This window comes from Pelecanus crispus, chromosome 5 (genome assembly GCF_030463565.1).
Source record: "Pelecanus crispus isolate bPelCri1 chromosome 5, bPelCri1.pri, whole genome shotgun sequence".
Lineage (NCBI taxonomy): Eukaryota > Metazoa > Chordata > Aves > Pelecaniformes > Pelecanidae > Pelecanus > Pelecanus crispus.
The window spans coordinates 62,144,234-62,165,159 of NC_134647.1; the positions used below are offsets into that span (position 1 = coordinate 62,144,234).

Consider the following 20,926-nt stretch of genomic DNA (forward strand, 5'->3'; position numbering starts at 1 on the left):
CCTTTATCTTTACAAGGAAAACATCATAATCAGATGACCACACAAACAACTTCCAAGCAATGCTGACTCAGTCAGATTTTCTATACAATCGCCCCTTTCAGACCAATAATCCCAAGTGGTGGACAAACATTTGAAAAAAATGCCTTTACCTCACAACTGGCTTCATAAAGTACAAAGGGTAGCTGCTACCTTCTCACAGAGGCACAAAGCAATTAAATGGCCACCACAAGGTCACCCAAGCCATCTGCAGCAGAGATGAGGACAGATAAAAGACCTTGGGATTCTCATATCTGATCTTTAACCAGAAATCTGTCCCCTTCATCTCCTCCGACAGCCTTAATCTTGCTCACTTTTCCAGACTTTTAATCAGCAACCTTTTATAAACGCAGACAGCAGTATTGCAGCACTGCTGAAAGGACTGTTGGTGCCAAACCCAGCCGAGACACCCACAGTGCTATGAGCATACCCACATGCTTTGCAAAGTTTATTGCAATTTACCATCTGAATGATGCTGGCACCTAAGCAGGATTTACTTAATAACACAACACCCTTTCTAAAACACGGACTGAGGCATGCTGATGGTGCACTCAGTAATCACAATGTCTTCACTGCTCGTGGGGGGTATTTGGGAGTTTTCCTGAGCTTCCCTTGATGACAGGATGCTCTGGAGCGACACTGCTTCCCCTGAACTGCTTTGCCATTTGCCTGCGGTGCCCGCGGGGAGAAAGCACGTTGCTGCCTCTCTGTACAGATCAATGACTGATGTCATGTGCAAACCTCTGTAACGATCCCTTCGTTAAATCGATTTGACAGCAAAGGGTAAAACAAACAGATTGCACGCTAGCAATGAGAAAATACCAACTGCTCTGCCATTAAGCAAACAGAAGTGCTGCTGCTTTAAAGAGCTCGTGCATGAGCGCAGCATGGCCCTCAGCTCGGCAATTATGATAATGTCTATCAGCAACATGTGGATGTATGCTGTTATTTTCATAATTAATAATAATCTAGGTGCCTTTTACAAAGGAAATAAGCACTGATAACCTTGCTGTACAGATGGGAACTGAGGCACACATAAGAATACGCGTGCGCACACACGAGGATGTACACGGCAGGGGATGCTCACCTTGACTCAAGGGGGTTTTCGCCTAAAAAGAAGCAAAATCAGGAAACGGGCTTGGAGCTCCCTTCTCTCTACCCCAAACTCCAATCACATGCAATGAACACATTCAACTGATGAAAAGAGTGCAGATAACATAAATAAGATGAAGCTCCAACTGAAATTTTTGATAACCAAATACACATGGCGGTACAGCTGACCTTCCCAGCAAGTCATAGAGGTCTAAAACCATCTGGAGGGTTGTGTGAGAAAAAGCCGTCGCATCGCGTAGAGTTTTCCTGTTTTGCATGCTCTGAAGTAACTGCAGAAGTCATCTGAACCAAATTAAGTCTCCCAGAAATTGAATCATTCTTTGATTACCAGCAGTGACCCTTTTTCGTGTATTCTCTGGTAGAGGGAATCACAGTTTCTTTCCAGCTTTCCAGTCGTGCGTGTGTGTGGTAATTTCCTTGATTACCACTGGGAAAGTTCACTCACAGTTCCCCTCTTGGCTGCCCACACCACACCGTCGCTGCTCATGTTTTCTCCACACCGGCAGTTGCACTATTTGCTTTTGCTTCTTCAGCTGCAGCGTGGGGCTGAGCGCTGGCCCCAGTGCCAGGCTCTGCAAGGACACGAGCATGGGCACCTCTGCGGGCATGCGGGAGGGCAGTGGCATCGGCACCAAGTGCATGGCAGCTCCTTCAACCACTCGGCAGCTGGTCCTTCACCACATCCTAACCAAATGCTCTGCAGGCAAAGCTTGCTTGCCTTCATTTTTGTGCAGGGGAAGAAAATTTGGCCTAATTTATGATAGGATTTGCCAGGTTTAGGAGCTCAAGCACACTGGGAGTGCACTGGCTCCGGGGCCACCGCGTGCAATATGGGGTGGAGGCCAGGGCAACATCCAGCCACGCTTGGCAAATCTCCCTGGTGCTTCAGTGTGGAAAATCCCACCTTTCTGGCTCTTTATGGAAGAAACAACTCTCTTCCTTTCCTAGGAAGGTTAGAGAGCCACGCAGAGGAACACACAGCTCTTGGCCTTTCCAGCCCCATGCTGGCTCCGGCGATAGCTCTGTTGTTATTCCTGTTCGTATTCCCCTTAGGAGTACGGCACCAGAGGTGTACAGGGAGAATAAAGGCAGGAGGATGTATCTGCTGCTGATGTAAATCCTTTGAAGTCGATTTATACCACCTGGGGTTCCCTGAGGCCAAGAGTCCTTATGCAAAGAGGCTGCTCAAAAAAGTTTTAGTCATTTGCAGGAACTAAGGGCAATTTCAAGATAAAAGAGCTGCTAAGATGCTGCGGGGCTCCGAGTACCTAGGGAGAGTGGGGTCCCACCCCGCACTTTGATGGAGGAATCTTGGTGCAGATCTCCAGTGTGTAAAAATGTTTATAAACTCTGTTCCTGGTGACCCACCCTTCTGACGCAAACATTACGTCCCTAGAAATCCTTAGAACAAAAGGATTTGTGGCACGAGGGTTACTTTCGCCTTTGATTTCCACGCCAAGGCAGCTGGGCTGAATCCTTCTCAGCTTAACTGCCCAGGTAAATCACTTCAGTTTCAGAGGCGCAATTAAACTTTGGTGTAACTCCATTCATTTCAACAGCTCTTCTCCTGGCAATAATGGGATGCCCAGCACCTGGAGCTGGGAAGAGCTGACGCTCACCTGCCCATGTGATGGAGCGGAAACGAGAGTCCAGCCGGAAATTATTTACACACAGGAGGGAAATTACTCATCTGTGTATACGGCAACCAGGTCAAACAGCAAATGTGTAATGCTTTTGTCTTGGACCTCTGGTTGCTCGAAGGGAATGGATGTGACACTCATGTGCTACTGCAGATTTTTTTTAAAATTAATTTTTTTTAAATTGCCTGTGTTTGAGAAGCTAGAATAAAGGTTTGTACATACCTAGCTCTCCCTTCCTGACATGGATACCTTGTTCCTGTATTGCACAGAGACACCTAACCCTTAGGCAGACAAAACTCCCGGAGTTAGGATTTTGCCTGAGCACAGGTGGAGCGAGGCTCACAGCGTGCGACCCCAGGTGCCCTGGGACAGTGGTCAGTACCAAACCTGGATCTCCCCTGCTCACTCCTGAGATGGGCAGGGAAGCAGATCTCTGGCACATGAGCACCTTGTAACTCTCCAAAGGTAATTTTTCATTACGCTGTTTTTTCCCCAAAGTACATTTGGAAAACCTGCTGATTTTGCAGGGCTGGGGAATGTCATTTGTTGTTTTCTTAAAAAGTTTGCAAGTCAAAGGAGTTAAAATTCTTTGATTTGTAGAAGCGGTAACCCGATCCCTGATGTGTGCTTTCCCGATGTTACATCACTTACAGAAAGGACTGTGTCAAACAAATTTGCAGCTGTCCTTGTTACTTCATAATTTCTATCGATTTTCCTTTTTAAGCATTCACACGAAGGATGATGGGAAAGTGCATTTAAATGTTTAAAGAAAAAACGAGCCCATTTCACACTAATCAGTACTAAAGGAGAAAGTTTTCAGACATATTTCAGTGCCTGGAGAAAAGTCGAATGGTTGCAGTCAACTATCAGTCATTAAAAAAATCAAATGCTTTTGCAACTCTTTCTAGTTCTTGCTTCCTAAAACAATATAGTTTTTAATGTGCTAGAAACTATTTTTAATGAGATACAAAGTACTATTTGGTTTTTGCGTTTTTTTTTGTTTTCCCTTCAGCTTATTTTTTAAACCAAAAAGTAAACACACGGTTATGAAATCTCCAATTTCACATCAAAGGAGAGTTGATTTATACATATGTTCAAAGGAAGACTTTAAAGGAGTAACATCATGACCAACTTGTTGGCCTTATGTTATTAGAATAATTTAAAAATCCACAATGTAAATGTTGATAAATAAATAGCATGTTGCCATAAATCAGCATGTGGCTGCTCATGAAAGCAATAACATATATCTGATGTAGACAGAACAATATTCAGATTTTACCCGTGAAGTTTAGCATTTCTGAAAGCAGCAGAACCTCCCTTGGGTGGGACGTATTTACGCAACACGGGGCTTAAAAAGTGATGAAGTGGAACCTGAAGCAGGAGTGTTATCACCGATACATTTCCAGCTCATTTCCAGACAAATGAGACTTGAAATATGCAAATTACATTAAAATGACGGAAAGGAAAAACTCCCTGTAGGATCGGCCCAAGGAAAGCACTGTGAATTAGCACTGCTTAGAAACGATACTGAATTTCCTTATTGAAAAGCAGGCTCGGGGCATGTTACTCACTGAGAACTGGTAAAGCAAAAGAAAAACCCCCTCCACCCGATGCTGGGGAATTGGTAAGGTCATGGAGAAATCACCCCATTTACTTTCCTGAAAATGAATGTGTCATGTGTTTATAAGGTGTGCCCGCCCGAGTTTTTGTTGGCACATGGAGAAAATGCCTGCCATACCCTGCGGGGCCAAATCTGCTTACCACTTCCTCGATCAGGGCAGTCCCGCAGCATCTAGCGCCGATGAACTCAAGTGCTGGTGTATCCAAAATGCTCTTCCTATACTTAAGAATAGGTCTCTTCTAGCCAGTTAATACATGCAACTACATCTGGAGTCTACATAGCCATTTATTATATTTTGTACTAATTTCCTCACCAGTGAGCAGCAAAAAAATGCCTGGCACCAAAACCCTTCACCTGTTAAAACTGCACACTGCAAAAGCTCTCGATCAGACAGAAGCTCAGCAGCAGTCCCCCAAGAACTGCGCTCTCTCCATCATTGGAAGGTGCCTTTTATAACGTAAACCAAATTGCACTGTAAGGAGAAAGGACCACGCAAACGGCAGGCTACAGGCAAGGTGTAACTCTAGCACCACCTTTCCCAGAGCAGCTGTGTGCAGCGCGGTGAGCATTCATACCAGTTTTTCATCCCAGTGCTGCCTTTGTTCTTCACTCGAATGAGAGGCGAGTCAAACAAACCAGAAACAAGCAAAAACACTTGTTCTGCAAAATCATTTTTATAGAGTTTTACCAGGTGGAAAAATGTTTGTCATGTTAACTGGAAAAGGAAAATCAGGAAGAAGAGATGATGAGAACCAGCCTGAGCTGAAGGCTAGGAAGCAACAACAAAATTAAAACCTACAGCAGCTTGTTTGTTGACATAAAGTTGATTAAAGAAAGACCTAATGCAGCTGACAACATCTGTGGCCTCAAGAGCAGATAGCACTCCAGAAGGCTGCAGATCTCAGACCAAAATCTTCTGTCAGTCACACCCATGCAAACCACACTGATGAAGCCCTGAGTGCCAAAGGAAGCCAAACGACTACGTAAAGAGAGCCCACAAACCAGAGAGCCTACCCAGCCGCTCGTCCCTGCCAGGGCAGGCAGGGAGCAGGCAGAGGCGTCCCTGCTCCTGTGGGGCTTGGGGGTGAACTGTAAGGAGATGCTGGGCATTCAGATGAAATATGCCTGGATTATATTCTCAATCTTCAGGGGGGAAAAAAAAAAAACAACTGAGAGGGGAGAGCATTTGTCATTTAACAAAGAGCGCAATGCAATTAAACATGGGATTTTGTTAATTGTATGAAGCAGCAATTTAAATTTAATTTAAATTTGAGTCAGGCTCTGCAGTCATCATTTAGGCAAATCCAGCTGGGGTTTTACCTGAGTAGGAGAACAGGCTTTGGAAAATTCAAATAACTTTGTGCCCTGAGATGACTTTTCAGAGATACCCATAATGAGAAAAACTCTGGAAACTTTTAATTGACAGAAGTCCGTTTGCTTCAGAAAACACAGGATAAAGAGTAAGCCCTGTGGAAGAAGTCAGTGTAGCTCCACAATACAGTATTCCCCCCCAAAAACCTGGCAGTTGGTCCTGCCAAAATGAAAATGAGCCTAATGCAAGGACCAAAACCATATGGAATACACTAATTAATGTAAATATATTTAAATGAAAAATCCTTCTCACACAGAGATAGGCAAATGATTTGCAGAATAATTTGTATGTAGCATTTGCCCAGCTGTGCTAAACCAGCAGCGAGGTGAGGCACTTCTCGTTTGTTTGCTTTAAACACAGAGCAAAGGCTTTAATCAGAGGAATCTCTCCCTCTAAGAGCTCTGACGGATGAGCCTTCAAACCAATACATCTCCACAACATGCTCTGGCTTTGATAACACAATATCTTTCAATTAAGTTTCACTTAGTGCAAATATTTTGATCACCAGCTGCCCCACCAAAAGCAGTTGCTCTGCAACTGGGTAAAAAACGAGGAGTCCGGAGTCAGGCTGTGGAAACTGGCCTGGTCCACAAAATCAGGGTCAGGATTAGGACTGCTCTGAGGATTAAATCCTACTTTGAAATCCTTCACAGCACGCTCCCATCCTAAGTGATGCTTCTCCTCTGAGATTTCATGTGACTCCAGTATCCTCACTGCACTTCCAGAGAGGTCACTGCTCCGAACAGTTAGTCACTCTCTAGTCCTGCCCTCAAATCATGATTCATTTTGAACCTGCCTTTGAGCTATTATTTATTTAAGCCCCACCCTAATGTGTTATAACGTAAAAGTCTGAGAATGCAGAACTTTAAAACCCATCACATCCAAGTACAAGCAGAGATGTTTAAAGGACGTGCTAGAACGTCCTGGGCACTGTTGTGTCCCAGAGGATGGCAGCTCCCCAGAAAGGCTCCTGGGAAGATGGATTTGAAGCAAAATTCAAACCCCAAAGTCTTCATCTCTGCTGTGCCTATCTAGATGCGCGCCGGCGGCACGTATTGCGCGTGGCCGTGGGATCGCCTTGTATGGGCTTTTCCCACCCTTTTACTGCAACAGTGCCGGAGGATGAGAAAGCATCCACCACTCAAAGTCAATTTGCTCTAGGAGGGCATCTCGAATGGTGGCACTGGCTCCTGACACTGTACAGGCACTTTTCACAGACAATGGTGCAGCTTTCCAATATTTTGGGTTTTTTTAATATTTGAATCAGTTTAATTAAGGTATCTGGAAACTGGCAGTCCAGAGGGCTTGCAAGACTAAACTATTAGATTGTTAAGTAAGGCCATGTATAGCCCCACTATTCCACCCCACTCTTATGACATATTTGATATAATCAGCATGATTTATTTTAGTGGCCAAAAAGCAAGGGAGTAGGAATAGGGTGGATACAGAGACAGCTACCCTAGAAGTCCATTTATGATAGTGATGAGAAGTGATACACAGGAGATGATTGGACCCAGCTCCGCAAGCATTGAACATCCATGAGGAGCTTTGAGGGGCTTCACACTCTGGGGCAGAGCCACCGTCCAGAGCTGGCTCCTCCTCACCCAGCAGGCTTCACTGGAACCTCATGTTCACCACTCCCAAGTGTCCCTGTTAAAAAACCTGGGTCCTGCGTCACATGCAGCTTTGCCTTAAGAAATACAGTGCCCTGTCCTCTAGAACAAAGACAACCTCAACACAAATAAAGATGGAGTGAATATTCCCAACCTCAGGTATAAAGAGCTCCTACTGCACCGTTCATCAAGCACAATGATTGTCTATAGTGTCCTGCTTTGCAGACAGCAGCTGTACGTCTAAGAAATGGTTAACCGCTGCGGAGCACGCAACGTGCGTTAGGGCTCTGCAGGGACCAGCGCTGCGGGGACGGTACGGAGCAATGCCAGCGGCTGCTCCAACTGACCCGCCGCACTCCGCAGAGCTCTCCCAGGCACTCGCTCGTGGATCCCTGTTTCCGTAACGCGAGTCCCCGGGCAAGGGGAATACCGGCGTGCGGCTGGGGAACCGCGTGCACAGCTCAGTGATTCATCCTGGCTTGTAAAAACAGGAGACGTGGAAGTCTCTTTGTTTCGCTGGCTGCTGCACTAGTGAACAAGCCTCTCTTTGTGCGGTGCTCGGCTATTTTAAAGCATATTAAACAAAGGAAGTTACAGCAAAAGCAAGCAAAAGACTAAACAGCTCGGCACCACTTAAGGGAAACATCACGTACGAAGAGGACAAGATTCAGGGCTGATGGACTGGCAGAACACAGGCGAGCAAGCGTGGAGGCTGTGCAGCCCGGCACATACGCTGCTGGCACTTGGCCGCGCGCCGTGCTCGACCTCCACCATGGACCTCAGCAGTTTACATTAGTCTCCAGATGTTTATTTAGCCACTGTCTCCTGAAAGCTAGGTGCGGCCTTGCTCCTCTTTTCTGACCGAAATGCCCTTTGAAATACAAGCAAAATGAAATCAGTTATGTTTATCTTAGTGGCTTCTGGCTCACAAGCCACTGATAGGAGTGTGGAGCCCTGCCGTGCTGCTGCCCCGAGCTGCTGGCTGAAAACGGCCTTGGGTGGCAAGATTTGAGTCATGTTATTCAGCACTTGGTAGTAATGGAGACGTCTTTAAGAGTCGAAATAAGAGAGTTTAAGGATTTACTCTGCAGTGTTTGTAGCTGCATGGGCAGTGCTGGCAGGGAAGGGTCCCCCAGGGAACAGTCCGGGGACAGAAGCAGGTTTCGAAAGTTGCAAGAGCACAAGGCAGGCACCCTGATGACACCACCTCTGTCTACTCAAAATTAGAATATCTCCACAGACCACAAATTAGGTTATCTGTCCATTTACTTACTCAATGGACTGCAAAAAAGCTCTAAATAAGACTGGTCTAATTTAAGGAGATGGCAAGGTGCTGCTTAGGTCCATTCAGATATTTCCATTTTATGCATGATCAGGGCTGTATCCTGCATGGACAGGCAGGTAGCTCTTGAGAAATAATACATTTTCTCCATCCCTCATTTCTATGGTATTGCGGCCCCATAAAAACTTGGAGCTAGCAAGACCAGCATTTCAGATGGGAAAAGTACTTGCGCCTTTTTTATGATTTGGGGGATGCACTGAGCATGTCCTCCCCCAGCTCCCAAATGCTATATTAGGTAATAGAGCTGAGAGGGTCCTGCGCTTCTGTTTGCAGGACAAGCGAGGCTGCGGACAGCTGCCTAATGCCAAACGTAACATTACAGGGTGGCCAGCAAGAGAGAAAATACCCCCTCTTTATCAGCAGCCCCATGACTCACAAATCGTTCTGAGACACAGCAGTTGCCTGAGCTGGAAGCTGGACAGAGTGATAAATGCAGGAAAAAAAGAATATATATATTACTATAATGTAAATATGTGTGGTCTACTTCTTGCAGGCAGCACTGAGTGCCTACAGAGCTTTACAGGTAATTTTGTTTCATTGCAAAGCTGCAGTGCCATACTCTGCTCACAGCAAAAGATTAGTGTAATGTCAGGAAAATAAATTCCCTTCATGTTGGCTGCATTCCCTGCAACCAAGTAGTTTTCCAGGTAGTTTTTTTCTCTATTTTAGAAAGTTAAGGGCACCAGTGCATGGTCAGTTGTTCTTTAGCAGAAGCTTGCAGCTAGAGCAGAAAGGGACTTGGGCTGTTTTGCAGATCAGGCACTGCTCTGGTAATGCGTCAGGACTCACAGACGCCGACAACAGCACACCCGAGGAACAGAGTTCCCCTCTTTGCCAGTTTTATGTCCGATCCCCGCTCGAAGGACTGTAGGGTCCCACTGTGCCAGCGGCAGTGCTCCCTTGGCTCACAGTGATGTCAGTGCAATCAGGCTCGTTAGCTCACAGTAAGATTAGCTGCTCATTTCCTCACTTCTGTAATTAATTCACATCTTAAAAAAGTATACGCACATGTTTTAACTGATGTTTTCCGAAAACCATCAGCTTACAGCCAGGATGCCGTCCTGCATGGCGTTTCCCCCCAGCGATTCCTTTTTGGTGCAGGACTTCTGAGAATCACCCTGCGAACGCGTACGCTGAGATCCTCCCTCTCTGCCTGCTGTTGTTGCAACTCTGGATTTTCTAAACTACGTCTGTCAGGAAGGAGACAGGAAATTCGAGTCACACTTGCAACAGCTGTGCCATGCCTACTATCAGTCTGAAATGACGTAGTTTGGCTTGGGTGGCGCGGGGCCAGGAACTCGGCGAGAGCGGAGGTCAGGCAGATAGGTCACTGTTTATACTGCTCTTGCACTTGGGAGCATGCTGAGTCTATTTGCTTTCTTCCTATCTATACTGTTTCTCTTTCCGTTTTTCTTTAATAATGTGGAGCCCAAGCATCCTGTTTTCAAAACATCTGACTGTTTTGCTATTTACCGGTGACAAATTTAAATGCCTTTGACTGAAGCAGGCAGTTGAGTGGGATACTCGGCGAAGGGCAAAACCTGCCCAATTAAGGTCCGTTGCAGCCTCCTCCTGAAGATGCACGTTTCCAACCCAACGGCTTCTTGCACTGTAAGATCACTCTGCAGATTGTACGGCTGCCACCAAAACCCAAAAACCACAAACCCCCAAACTAATTTGTGTCAATATTTACCGCTGATGAGGAAAGGAAAGCGAGGTGTGAGGCCGTTAGCTTTTCTTTCACAGATGAAAACGATACTGGAAGTTGACCAAAAAGTGCAGACATTTCAGAAACTGGTTATGAAAGAACAAAGTTTCAGGAACCTTTTGCTCGACCCAGCTGCAAGCCACTTGCACACAGAGGGATCACAACTTTTAATTGCTACAATAAGCAATTTAGTTAGTCTTTCAGCTTCAGGAGCCCAGACTCATCAAAAAACCCCCAAAATCTCAAAACGAAGGGCATCAGCATCCACGTTGGAGCAGCAGCCTTCTCTGCAGCCCGAACCCTCCTCAACTTTCACCCTGGCTTCCCTCAGCACAAACTCAAAAAAATAATATTCCTTTCTTGAAAGCTCGGTCTATAAAACTTTTATTGCTTCCTTTGCCCCTGCACGTCGTGGTAATCACTAACAGAGAAGGAAGCTGAAATAACACGGGATTTCTTTGCTTAACTTTTTCCATAAAATCAGTTTATGATTCAGCATTTCTGATTTCATTTTATTTCCAATTAGGAAAAAAAAATAACAACAACGGGTTCGTGCAGTGCAACTCAGACCTGGGTTTAACCATGGCAACTGGTCAAAGGCACGGATGCAGCAGGCACAGCCCTCATCCCAACGACCGAGCAAGCTCAGTCTGGGACTCTGTGACCCGCTCCGTCGGACAACGCACGGCTGTAAACACCGCAGGAAAGCCTGGGTGCAGAAACTGCGCTTGAAAAAACAAGGCACGGGGATGGGGAGCAGCCAGCCTGTCCCGGAGGTGTGAAGGCTCCGCTGGCAGCCAAGCGCTGCCCCGGGCAGCGGCTGGGATCAGAGCGGGGAGGCGGCTCCGGCCCCGGGGGAGGGAGCGCCTGCCATCCAGCTCCAGCCACCCGGCAAACCGAGCTCTGACTCGGGGAGATGCTGAAGCGAAATTCGGCTGATGCTTTGGCTCGGCGGGACGGGGCTGGGGAGCCCGGCTCCAGCACGGGGAGGCGGGGGCAGGAACATCAACTTCCCAAAGTTGCACGAAGGGGTTCCAGACCTCGCATTTCGCTTTCTTTCCTCTCTGCTGTTTCTCAGTACGCTCCCGGGACTCTCCGCTCTCCCTCCTGCTCCTTCGACTTTTAGCACAGCGTACTTCTCTTACTTTATTTTAGCACCATACTCCTCGCACAAAAACTCAAAACTCCCCCTTCGTTCAGTAAAAACTAAAAAAAAAAAAAAGTCCCGGGAGGCGGGCGAGCAGCTCCTCTCGGAGCGCATTCCCTATGCACAATCTTTGACTTCGCACCCTCATCATGTGCTGGCAAGCGGTGCTGAGCCAGCCCACCACATTAAAAACGAAATTAAACGCTTTCCGAAAGACAAAACAGCAATAAAACAACGTACCACAATGTTTAGAGTTTGCCATTATTACGGACAGGCAACAATGAAGATAATTGACTTTTGAAGTGATAATTTGTTAAACGCGGGCGTTTTCACAGTGTTTCTGGTAATATCGGTTCCGAAAGGGCCGGCGCTAATTGAAACCTTTTACTTCTCAGAAATGAGCCCGGCGGGAAGGATCGCTCTCCCCGCGCCGTCCCGCCGCGCCACCGCCAGTTCTTGCCGGCCGTGGCCCTGCGGGGGAAGCCCGCACCTCCTTCCCCGGGAGTACCGCGGCGGTGCTCCCCGGTACGGAGGCGCAGACGGGCCGGGGGGCATCGCGCTGCCGTCCGCACCCCCGCTCCGCACCCCCGCTCCGCACCCCAGCACCGCATCCCCGCTCCGCACCCCCGCTCCGCATCCCCCGCCGCCCGGCTCACCTTGTTGGATGCCATCTCGCTGACGGAGCGGTAGGTCTGGATGGTCTCCAGCTGATCCAGGCACCAGTCGAGCTCCTCCAGCGTCTCCATGGCCAACTTCTGGTAGGGCTCCTCTGCGAAGAGGCAGACGGACATGTAGTCGGGCTGGCGCGGCGGCAGCCTCTCCATGGCGGGGCCGCCCGAGCCGCCGCCAGCGCCGCCGGAGGTGCCGCACCGCTCCCTCATCATGCGGCCGCCGCTGCGCTCCCCTCGCCGCCGGCGAGCAAATCCCCGCCCGCCGCTGGCTCCCGGCACGGCCCCGGCCCCGGCCGCCCGCCCCGGCCCGCCCCGGCCCGCCCCGGCCCCGCAGCCCGCCCTGCCCCCGCGGGACGGGGGAACCGGGCGCCCCTCGGGCAGGGCAGAGCCGGGCTGCGGCTCCGGGAGCGCCGCCTCCCCCGCCCCGGCTGCTGCGGGGGGCCCGGGCCGCCCCCGCCGCTCGGCGCTGCCCGCGCCCGGGGTGCTGCTCCTGCGCCAGCCCCGCTCCCCGCCCGGCTGGGCCCCTGCGCCCTGCCGGAGCCTGCTCCCCGGGCCTGCTCCCCAGCCCCAGCAGCCCTGCTCCCCAGCAGCCCTGCTCCCCAGCCCCAGCAGCCCTGCTCCCCAACAGCCTTGCTCCCCAGCCCCAGCAGCCCTGCTCCCCAAGAGCCCTGCTCCCCAGCCCCAGCAGCCCTGCTCCCCAACAGCCTTGCTCCCCAGCCCCAGCAGCCCTGCTCCCCAAGAGCCCTGCTCCCCAGCCCCAGCAGCCCTGCTCCTCAACAGCCCTGCTCCCCAGCAGCCCTGCTCCCCAGCCCCAGCAGCCCTGCTCCCCAAGAGCCCTGCTCCCCAAGAGCCCTGCTCCCCAGCAGCCCTGCTCCCCAGCCCCAGCCGCCCTGCTCCTCAGCCGCCCTGCTCCCCAAGAGCCCTGCTCCCCAAGAGCCCTGCTCCCCAGCAGCCCTGCTCCCCAGCCCCAGCCGCCCTGCTCCTCAGCCGCCCTGCTCCCCAACAGCCCTGCTCCCCAACAGCCCTGCTCCCCAGCCCCAGCAGCCCTGCTCCCCAGCCCTGCCTGGTCCTGCTCCCCAACAGCCCTGCTCCCCAGCCCCAGCAGCCCAGCTCCCCAGCAGCCCTGCTCCCCAACAGCCCTGCTCCCCAAGAGCCCTGCTCCCCAACAGCCCTGCTCCCCAGCCCCAGCAGCCCTGCTCCCCAGCCCTGCCTGGTCCTGCTCCCCAACAGCTCTGCTCCCCAGCCGCACCAGCTCTGCTCCCCAACCTTGCCTGGTCCTGCTCCCCACCAGCCCTACTCCCCAACCCCACCTGGTCCTGCTCCCTAACCCTACCGGCTATGCTCCCCAACCCTGCCAGCCCTGCTCCCTAATCCCACCTGGTCCTGCTCCCCAGTCCCACCCACGCTGCTCCCCAATCCCACCAGCACTGCTCCCCAGCCCCACCTGGTCCTGCTCCTCAGTCCTACCCATGCTGCTCCCCAACCCCACCGGGTCCTGCTTCCTAACCCTGCCAACCCCTGCACCCTGCCAGCTCCTGCTCCCCAGCCTCACCTGGCCCTGCTCACCAGCACCACCAGCTTTGCTCCCCGACCTGGCCATCCCTGCTCCCCGTCACCCCTGGCTTCCCAATCCTGCCGGCCCTTGCTCCCCACCAGCCTCAACCATCAACTCCATCAGCCCTGCACCCGGCAGGTCCTGCTCCCCACTGCCCTCTGCCTGTGCTCCCCAGCAGGCCCTGCACCCCAGCCTTGCCAGCCCTACTCCCCAACCCCGCCAGCCCCCGCTCCCTGCTCCCACCAAGCTCCGCTCCTTGACCCTGCCAGCAGGAAAACGTGCTCCCGAGTGGCTCTCGGCGTAAAAGTTAAGGTTTACATAAGCGGATACAGTGAATCATAAAATCTCCCCATGAATGTAACTGCTTCTCATAATACCAGTGACATATGCTTACCCCATAAATCTGTCAAAGTTAATGGATTCAGCATTTCTAATGGCACTGGCTGAGCAGGTAACAGTGACATCAGAGGTCAGGATCGCTATGATATACACTCAGCAAAGTATCTACTGTATAGCACATACACTGTATACACATATGTCCCATACATGCGTATGCCACTGCCCTCCCTACCAAGCGCGTGCTGGGACTGCACGGGGTGTGCTACCCGCAGGGCTGCCTCCCTCCGCAGCCCTCCGCGTCCTCAGGGCAAGGAAGTGCACCCCGTGCCGCTATCTGCCTTCATAAGGATAAATCCTATTCATCATTCACCATATCCATAAAGCAATGAACTTCATTAATAAGTATTGTATAGAGACCGTACGTTCAGTGTTTGAAGTTACATGGCGGAAAATAAATGCTGCCAAAGGGTAATTCAGCAATGAACTTGCAGGGAGCACTTGGCACAGACACATTTTAAAGATTCAGTAAATCTGAATCTTTGTGCCATTGAAAGTTAATGTTTTTTCTGTGCTCACAGAGCTCCAAACATGGCAAGTAATCTCGTTCTTGCATACTTCTGTGATACATATATCAAAAAGCAGGTGGAAATAGCCAAAACACACAGAACTTGGGCGTATGTTCCTTTCTAGCATGCATATTCTCTATCAACTACTTTATCATTTAAATTAGTTGACCTGGAAGGGCTCAAATTCCTTGTAATAGAAACTGTTTGCATTGATAAAACTCACACAGGCTAAATCATGATTTTCGGAATACGAAAAAAATCATCTCCTCAGACAAACTAAAGAGGAGCTGACCATATGTTTAAATATTGAACCGTACTGTCCGCACAGTCGATCTGGACGGTTGTGCAAAATGACCCTTCCTTCCCACTGGTTTTGCGCTGTTTTGCAGCATGTGAGCTGCCTTTCTGCTTTGATACCTGAAGGAAGCCTGTGAACAGTGGGGATCCCTTCAGGCTGAAGCATGGTTTACTCATGTAAAAATATGAGTATTACCACTTACATAAGCCTTTTCAACAAAAAAATTTAGAGGACAATAGATTAAGGAATTAAATGCAGATGTTTTGAAAGCTGCCACTTAAAATACCTCTAGTCATTCAATGGCAAAGATACAGTGAAGTGATAGTAAACAGTTCTTGCTAAGTATCATTTTAAGGAAAAAAAAAAAGGTGAGATCTGCTACTGTTCAAAAGCTGTTTAGTGCCTGATCTAGAAGAATCGTATTTCTATATAAAAGCACAGTTAACATTTCTTTCAGAACTTGCTTTTTCTGACACTACGCCTGCACATTTCCACTAGCAGGCCCAACAACTCCACCTGGGTATCACCTGCATCCTTCGGCAGCTCTTCTTAAATTCTTAAGTGTCTTTTGGTTTTGACAAATCTAAATATTTTTTTCCCTCATTTTCTTAAGGAAATGAGTCTTGTGAAATGAGGCTCTGATGGCATGCCTCCCTCCAGGTGTCTGCATGTCATTCAGCTTCTCCACCCTCCCTGCCCTCCTTTCTCAGTCATTTCTGAACCTGCTGGTGGGTTTGAGCTCAATTTGCTCGGCCAGTAAGTACGTCAAAGATACCACATTCGTACAAGTTTCAAGAAATTAGACAGCCAAGTAGAAGAAAAGCCACTATCTTCCTGGACAGAAGGAAGACAGCCTGAGGTCAACCCTTCTTAGAAACTTGGTAACTGTCCCCTAAGCCACTTTCTAAGTGATCCAGCCTGAGACCAATCAACCTGGAAACCTCAGTTCGTATCAAACAAGCCCTCCTAGGAAACGTGCAACTCTGCTAAGTCCCTGTTTCTTAACTTGTTGTGACTATTTACAAACAAATTGTGAAAGCACTGGCTACGATCCACAAATAAGGCTAAATTTGCACCAGGTTTTTTTTGAAAAACAACATGTAAAATTAAAATACATAGTCCAAGTCCCTAACAAAATGTTGTAAGATACACAGCTATCCCAAAATAAGTCAGATTTAAAGCCAATTAGGAGTTGCTCTTCTACGAATGTAATAACTTTCTGTGGGAATTATCTTAAAAGGGAATAACACAGATTTTCTAACTTTCTTAATGGTTAGTATTCATGGCTATATACCACCTTAATCGCATTTGAATATTTTAAAATTAACAGGACATTTTGATACTGATAAGGGAAAACATACTTTATAGCAGAACCCAACACAGATCTCCGGAGAAGGAGCAGCTCCTCCCTTCCTGACGCACTGTGCCACCTTCCACCCCGCGCAGTGGTCCTGCAGCATCAGCCCCTGCAGAAGGCACAGCCAGCGCTGCATTCGATATAGCACGACACACGAGAGTACGATACACTCTCAACAGCCCGTGATGCTTCAGTGCCAACGCTGCCTGCAGCAGCAGCATTTGCTTCTGCAGAGGTGGCAGTGTGGGGCACAGGAGGGGACTGGAAGCAATGGTAGGCTTAAAATGCAAATGGGAGAATGGAGGAACCCTACAGAAGCAGGGGGAGAAGAAAAGGAATTGTCAGAGGAAAAGACGAAGTGCATGGGAATTCTCTTGCTGAGTGGTATCTAGTGTCACTACAGGGATTCAAATAAACAGTAAACAGAAGTTTAGATGCTACATGACATGTTCTTTCCCTGAAGCCGAGGTGAGCGTCCCACTGACATCAGGAGTGCAACACCCTCTGCCAGAAACACTCTTAAACCTTCTCCACTCACAGGCTTCGATAACCTTCCCGGTACAGCTGATGCACACGGTCACTTACGGAAACGGTCTACAATTTCTGGATATGGTCTCCTGGAATACTATATGACGCGCCTTCAACTGTATTATGTTTCAGTTTATATTTGGGTGTTGCATAACCAAGCCCTTACCCATAAAATTATAACCGGCGTTTCTGTCATTTTTTCTAGTGCCCTGTGTGACATCATTTCTGAGACAAAATAAAGAACTAATTAACAAAAGGAGTTTGTTTCAGTTTTCAAATATTACATGGTGTTTGTGCACGACTTTTGATCCCGATGACAGTTTAGCAGGAACTGAGGTGACATTTCATCACAAGACCTGATTTGCTGCCAGTCCATCAGAGGACAGACTGGCCAAGCCTTCCGTTTAATATTTTTTCCGTTGGCACTTAGAACGCTCTGACGTACTTAAATGCAATTAATTTATGTGCCAGTCTTTTGCAACAACTACATTTTTGGTATTTTTTGCCACCTATTTCACCTCTGTAAGATGATGGAGCATACAGTATCTCTCACTAGAGAAGTGACTTAGCAGCCCATTTTTAGAACCTTTTTCCCCATTTACTGACTTAGCCATGCTATTGTTTTCTCACAGTGAGAGCTGCTAACAAATATGGACTTGAGGCTTTTTTTCGTCTTGAATACTTGAAAAGTGAAAAGTTTTGGAGATCATTCTCCTTCCTGGGAGTGCTTCAGCATAACAGCAAATATGCGCTTCATCAGAAGGCCTATGATGTGTTGCAGATGAGAAGGGGACTTAATAGGATGAACTCTTGCCCGACGCTCCCCCAGCCACCCCGTCTGTACCACGCTTCTCTGCAGCACAGAGCTACAGCCCCTCGTTGCTGCATGGGTGTGTGTGCAAGCCCCTGCGCTCGCCCTCGCCGCTGGCCGCGATATCTCTGAGCACGAGGCCAATGTTATCTGCAGCTGCAGCCGCGCAGTCTGGTTCCTCTCAACCCACAAACTCATTGTCCCCCATCCTGTTACCCAAACACACCGTGCCCCGCGAGGCAGCAAGGCGGGATGGCGGGGCAGAGAGCAGAGACCCTAGTCCCCAGGCTGCAGGAGTGAATGGTGGCTTTGCTGTTGAGTTATGCAGGAAATAAACCAAGTTAGGAAACGTTTTGAAACTAGATCCAAACGCCAAAATTCAAAGTGAGTTCTTCTCTCTCCTGATTCCCTCACGATTCTCTCTTGTCACCCTAGTCCCTCTTAAATAAATAAATAAAGACATAGCATGCCTTACTTCTGGCAGAAAGTGTAAAGTCTAAAATGCTTTAAGAGTGGACAAAATACCAGGTCCCAAACAGCTGAGTTAAAAAGGTTGGAAGGGAGTTGCGGGTTTTTTTCTCTTTGCTCAGTAGAATATTGCAGGTGCCAAATAACTAAGTTTTCCATGATCTAGCAGGCTAATATTACTAATGGGTTTCTACCTGGTGAACAGATTGACCAATTTGGCAGGTGAGAAACACTGAATGCAAATATTTGCAGTCATCTTTACAAACTCAGCTCTCCTCAGCTCTTAAAGATCAAATAATGGACTGACTGTACTGATAAAAGACTTAATTTCTAATTCTGCAGGAAAAGAAATAGTTACTTCTAATGGATTGTAACTTCACACGTAAACCTTTGGCATGTAGAGTTTAAGACTCAACATCCCCCCCCCCCCCCCCCCCCCCCCCCCGAATAATCTCTATCAAAAAGGGCTGCTTTCTAGGCCAAAAAAATTCGAAGAGAAACTTCTACAATGAAGGGCAAAAAGCAAGGCATTGCAGCTTACAGCGGTCTTCCCAACTTTAGCACAGTATATCCTATTCCACATGCAAAGACACTTGTTTACAGCGCCAGTAAGACATCTTCTGGGTTATTTACTTTTAATTGCATCACAGCTGCAATAAATTGGAGCTATTTATAATTATAAACTTCTTTAACATTTGAGGCCATCCTCCCCACAAACACTCTGCGCTCAGCTCCAGCCTCCCTTCATAGCAGCAATTCATCTGAGACTTGAGGGACAGCCACTGAGGTCCCCAAAGTGCCCATTTTCCAGTAATTCCAGCTGATTTAATAAAAAATATTATCACTCTATCTTAACGTTACCTCAACAACAAGTCAGACTCGGCATCAAGTTTGTTCATTTAAAAGTAAAATTAATAAGAGTAGTTGCTCACTTTGCATTGGAAAGGTTTTAATACTGGATCTGTTCCCAAATCCAGTATGTACAACGTGGCAACAGGCAGGCAATGAAATGTTCCCCAAATGTTTAATAAACTGATAAAATTCAACAAAAGCTGAAGCAGACAAACACTCATAAGAAACAGAAGTTCAAAATACAAGTATTACAGAAGAAAATGCTTCCTAACTCCCACTAGTGACAGGGAAACAAATGGTCAAAATCAGTAGATTTAGTGAACTGAGTTCCACTACAGCTCTTAGGTGAGCTGGGGCTTTTGAAGTCCTCATGTCCTTGTATGGGAACATGTAAATGTTTATCCTGGTGCATGAAACCACTTGCAGGCACTAAAAACTCTGCTTTAGGAAATGTTTGGAAGCACACTCCCAGGCTCCTAACTTGTAGAAATGCTTGAAAATAACATTAAGGGTGCAATTTTAAAATGTATCTACTTCTCAGTGTGAATTCATAGGACACAACCCCTGTCCCAGAGGTTTGGGGCACATTTGAATATTTTGCTTATTTACAGATATTTAAAATAATTTACAAAGTAAGAAAAATAAAAAGAAAGCACATTCAGATACGGACATTTCTTAAAAATCATAACAATACATATTATGAGTCTTTAGCGCTTAGAATTCATCAGAGGACTTTAAGACAACCTATTTTTAATTATATACTATATTTATTATAGATTATCATAATTGTTGTCATTACTATAGATGACAAAAAAGATTAAGAAGAGAAGGGAGATCCTCATGTGAATGACATATTATTATTTTGTGAGCAGTATAGATATCATTAATGTTTACTGAAGGCTTCATTTACATTTCTCAGTCCTTGACTACTAATGACTAAGAGCTTATATCTAAGCAAGCTGGCAGAAGTCCCCTCTGTGGGATTCTCACACATGATCTGATCCACAAAAGACTGATCCACTGGCTGATCCACTCATCTGTGCTTCACCTGAGACCCATTTGACTGTAAGTCCTGATGCAAGTTAGAGGAGAGAAAAAGAAAGGAGAAGGAGAAGAAAAAAAGGGAAATGAAAAGGGAAAGGAAAAGGAAAAGAGGGAAAAAAAGGAAGGGTGGCCTGTGTGATTTAACAAGGTACTCATGTGGTCTCGGCTTCGATAAAAGTCACACAGATCAGGATCACCAAAGGTGCTCCCTCCAGTTCCCTTCAATAGAAGAATATGGCTATTTTAACTTCAGAAAGCGAGATTAGTTATATGCCCTGCAATAATTACTAGCCAGTGTCTAGCATCACTCTCAAACCCAGGAGCATGGAGCATGTTCAGTAAAACAGGTCTATCAACAAACAACATGCCAAAACTTGATAGAATAGGGACTTGTGCAGGCTGTCAGCCATTTACCCTTTGCCTTCCCTAATGTATCTGTGGTTGCTTACAGATTGTGCGGACATGTTTACATATTTATCCCTGACAATGCCGAGTGAATAACTGACACCAAATAATTTATTTGTTTAATGTATCCTGTTAGTGCATTCATGACTACCCATGAGCAGAGAGCTATTTCCTTGAATTAAGCCATTGTTCTAACAGATCCAACAAATATATGTGAGAAAATTGTTCCGTAGATGGGTTTGAAAATTCACAGGAAACAAAATCAAAGGCACAGAGCACAACTGGAGTGATTCATTTAAAACCTGCAATGAAAATGTCCAAGTCTGATAGCACCATCTTACAAACTGCAAAAAAACAGAAAAAACCCTGTATCCTGTAATTACAGGCTTCTTTTATAGATGCCCTGTATGTTTTCCAATATCCAGGGAGTCTATGGACCA

At 47.6% G+C, this 20,926-nt stretch overlaps 1 protein-coding gene across 2 annotated transcripts in view; it reads right to left on the reverse strand.

The window, feature by feature from the left end:
* Positions 1 to 20,926, reverse strand: part of PDE4B (phosphodiesterase 4B) — a 194,609-nt gene that overhangs the window by 14,890 nt on the left and 158,793 nt on the right. For both annotated transcript variants that reach the window (XM_075711484.1, XM_075711485.1), the window contains one exon: positions 12,249 to 12,361. In XM_075711484.1, the coding sequence (XP_075567599.1) occupies positions 12,249 to 12,361 (113 nt within the window). The remainder of the gene's footprint in view (positions 1 to 12,248; positions 12,362 to 20,926) is intronic.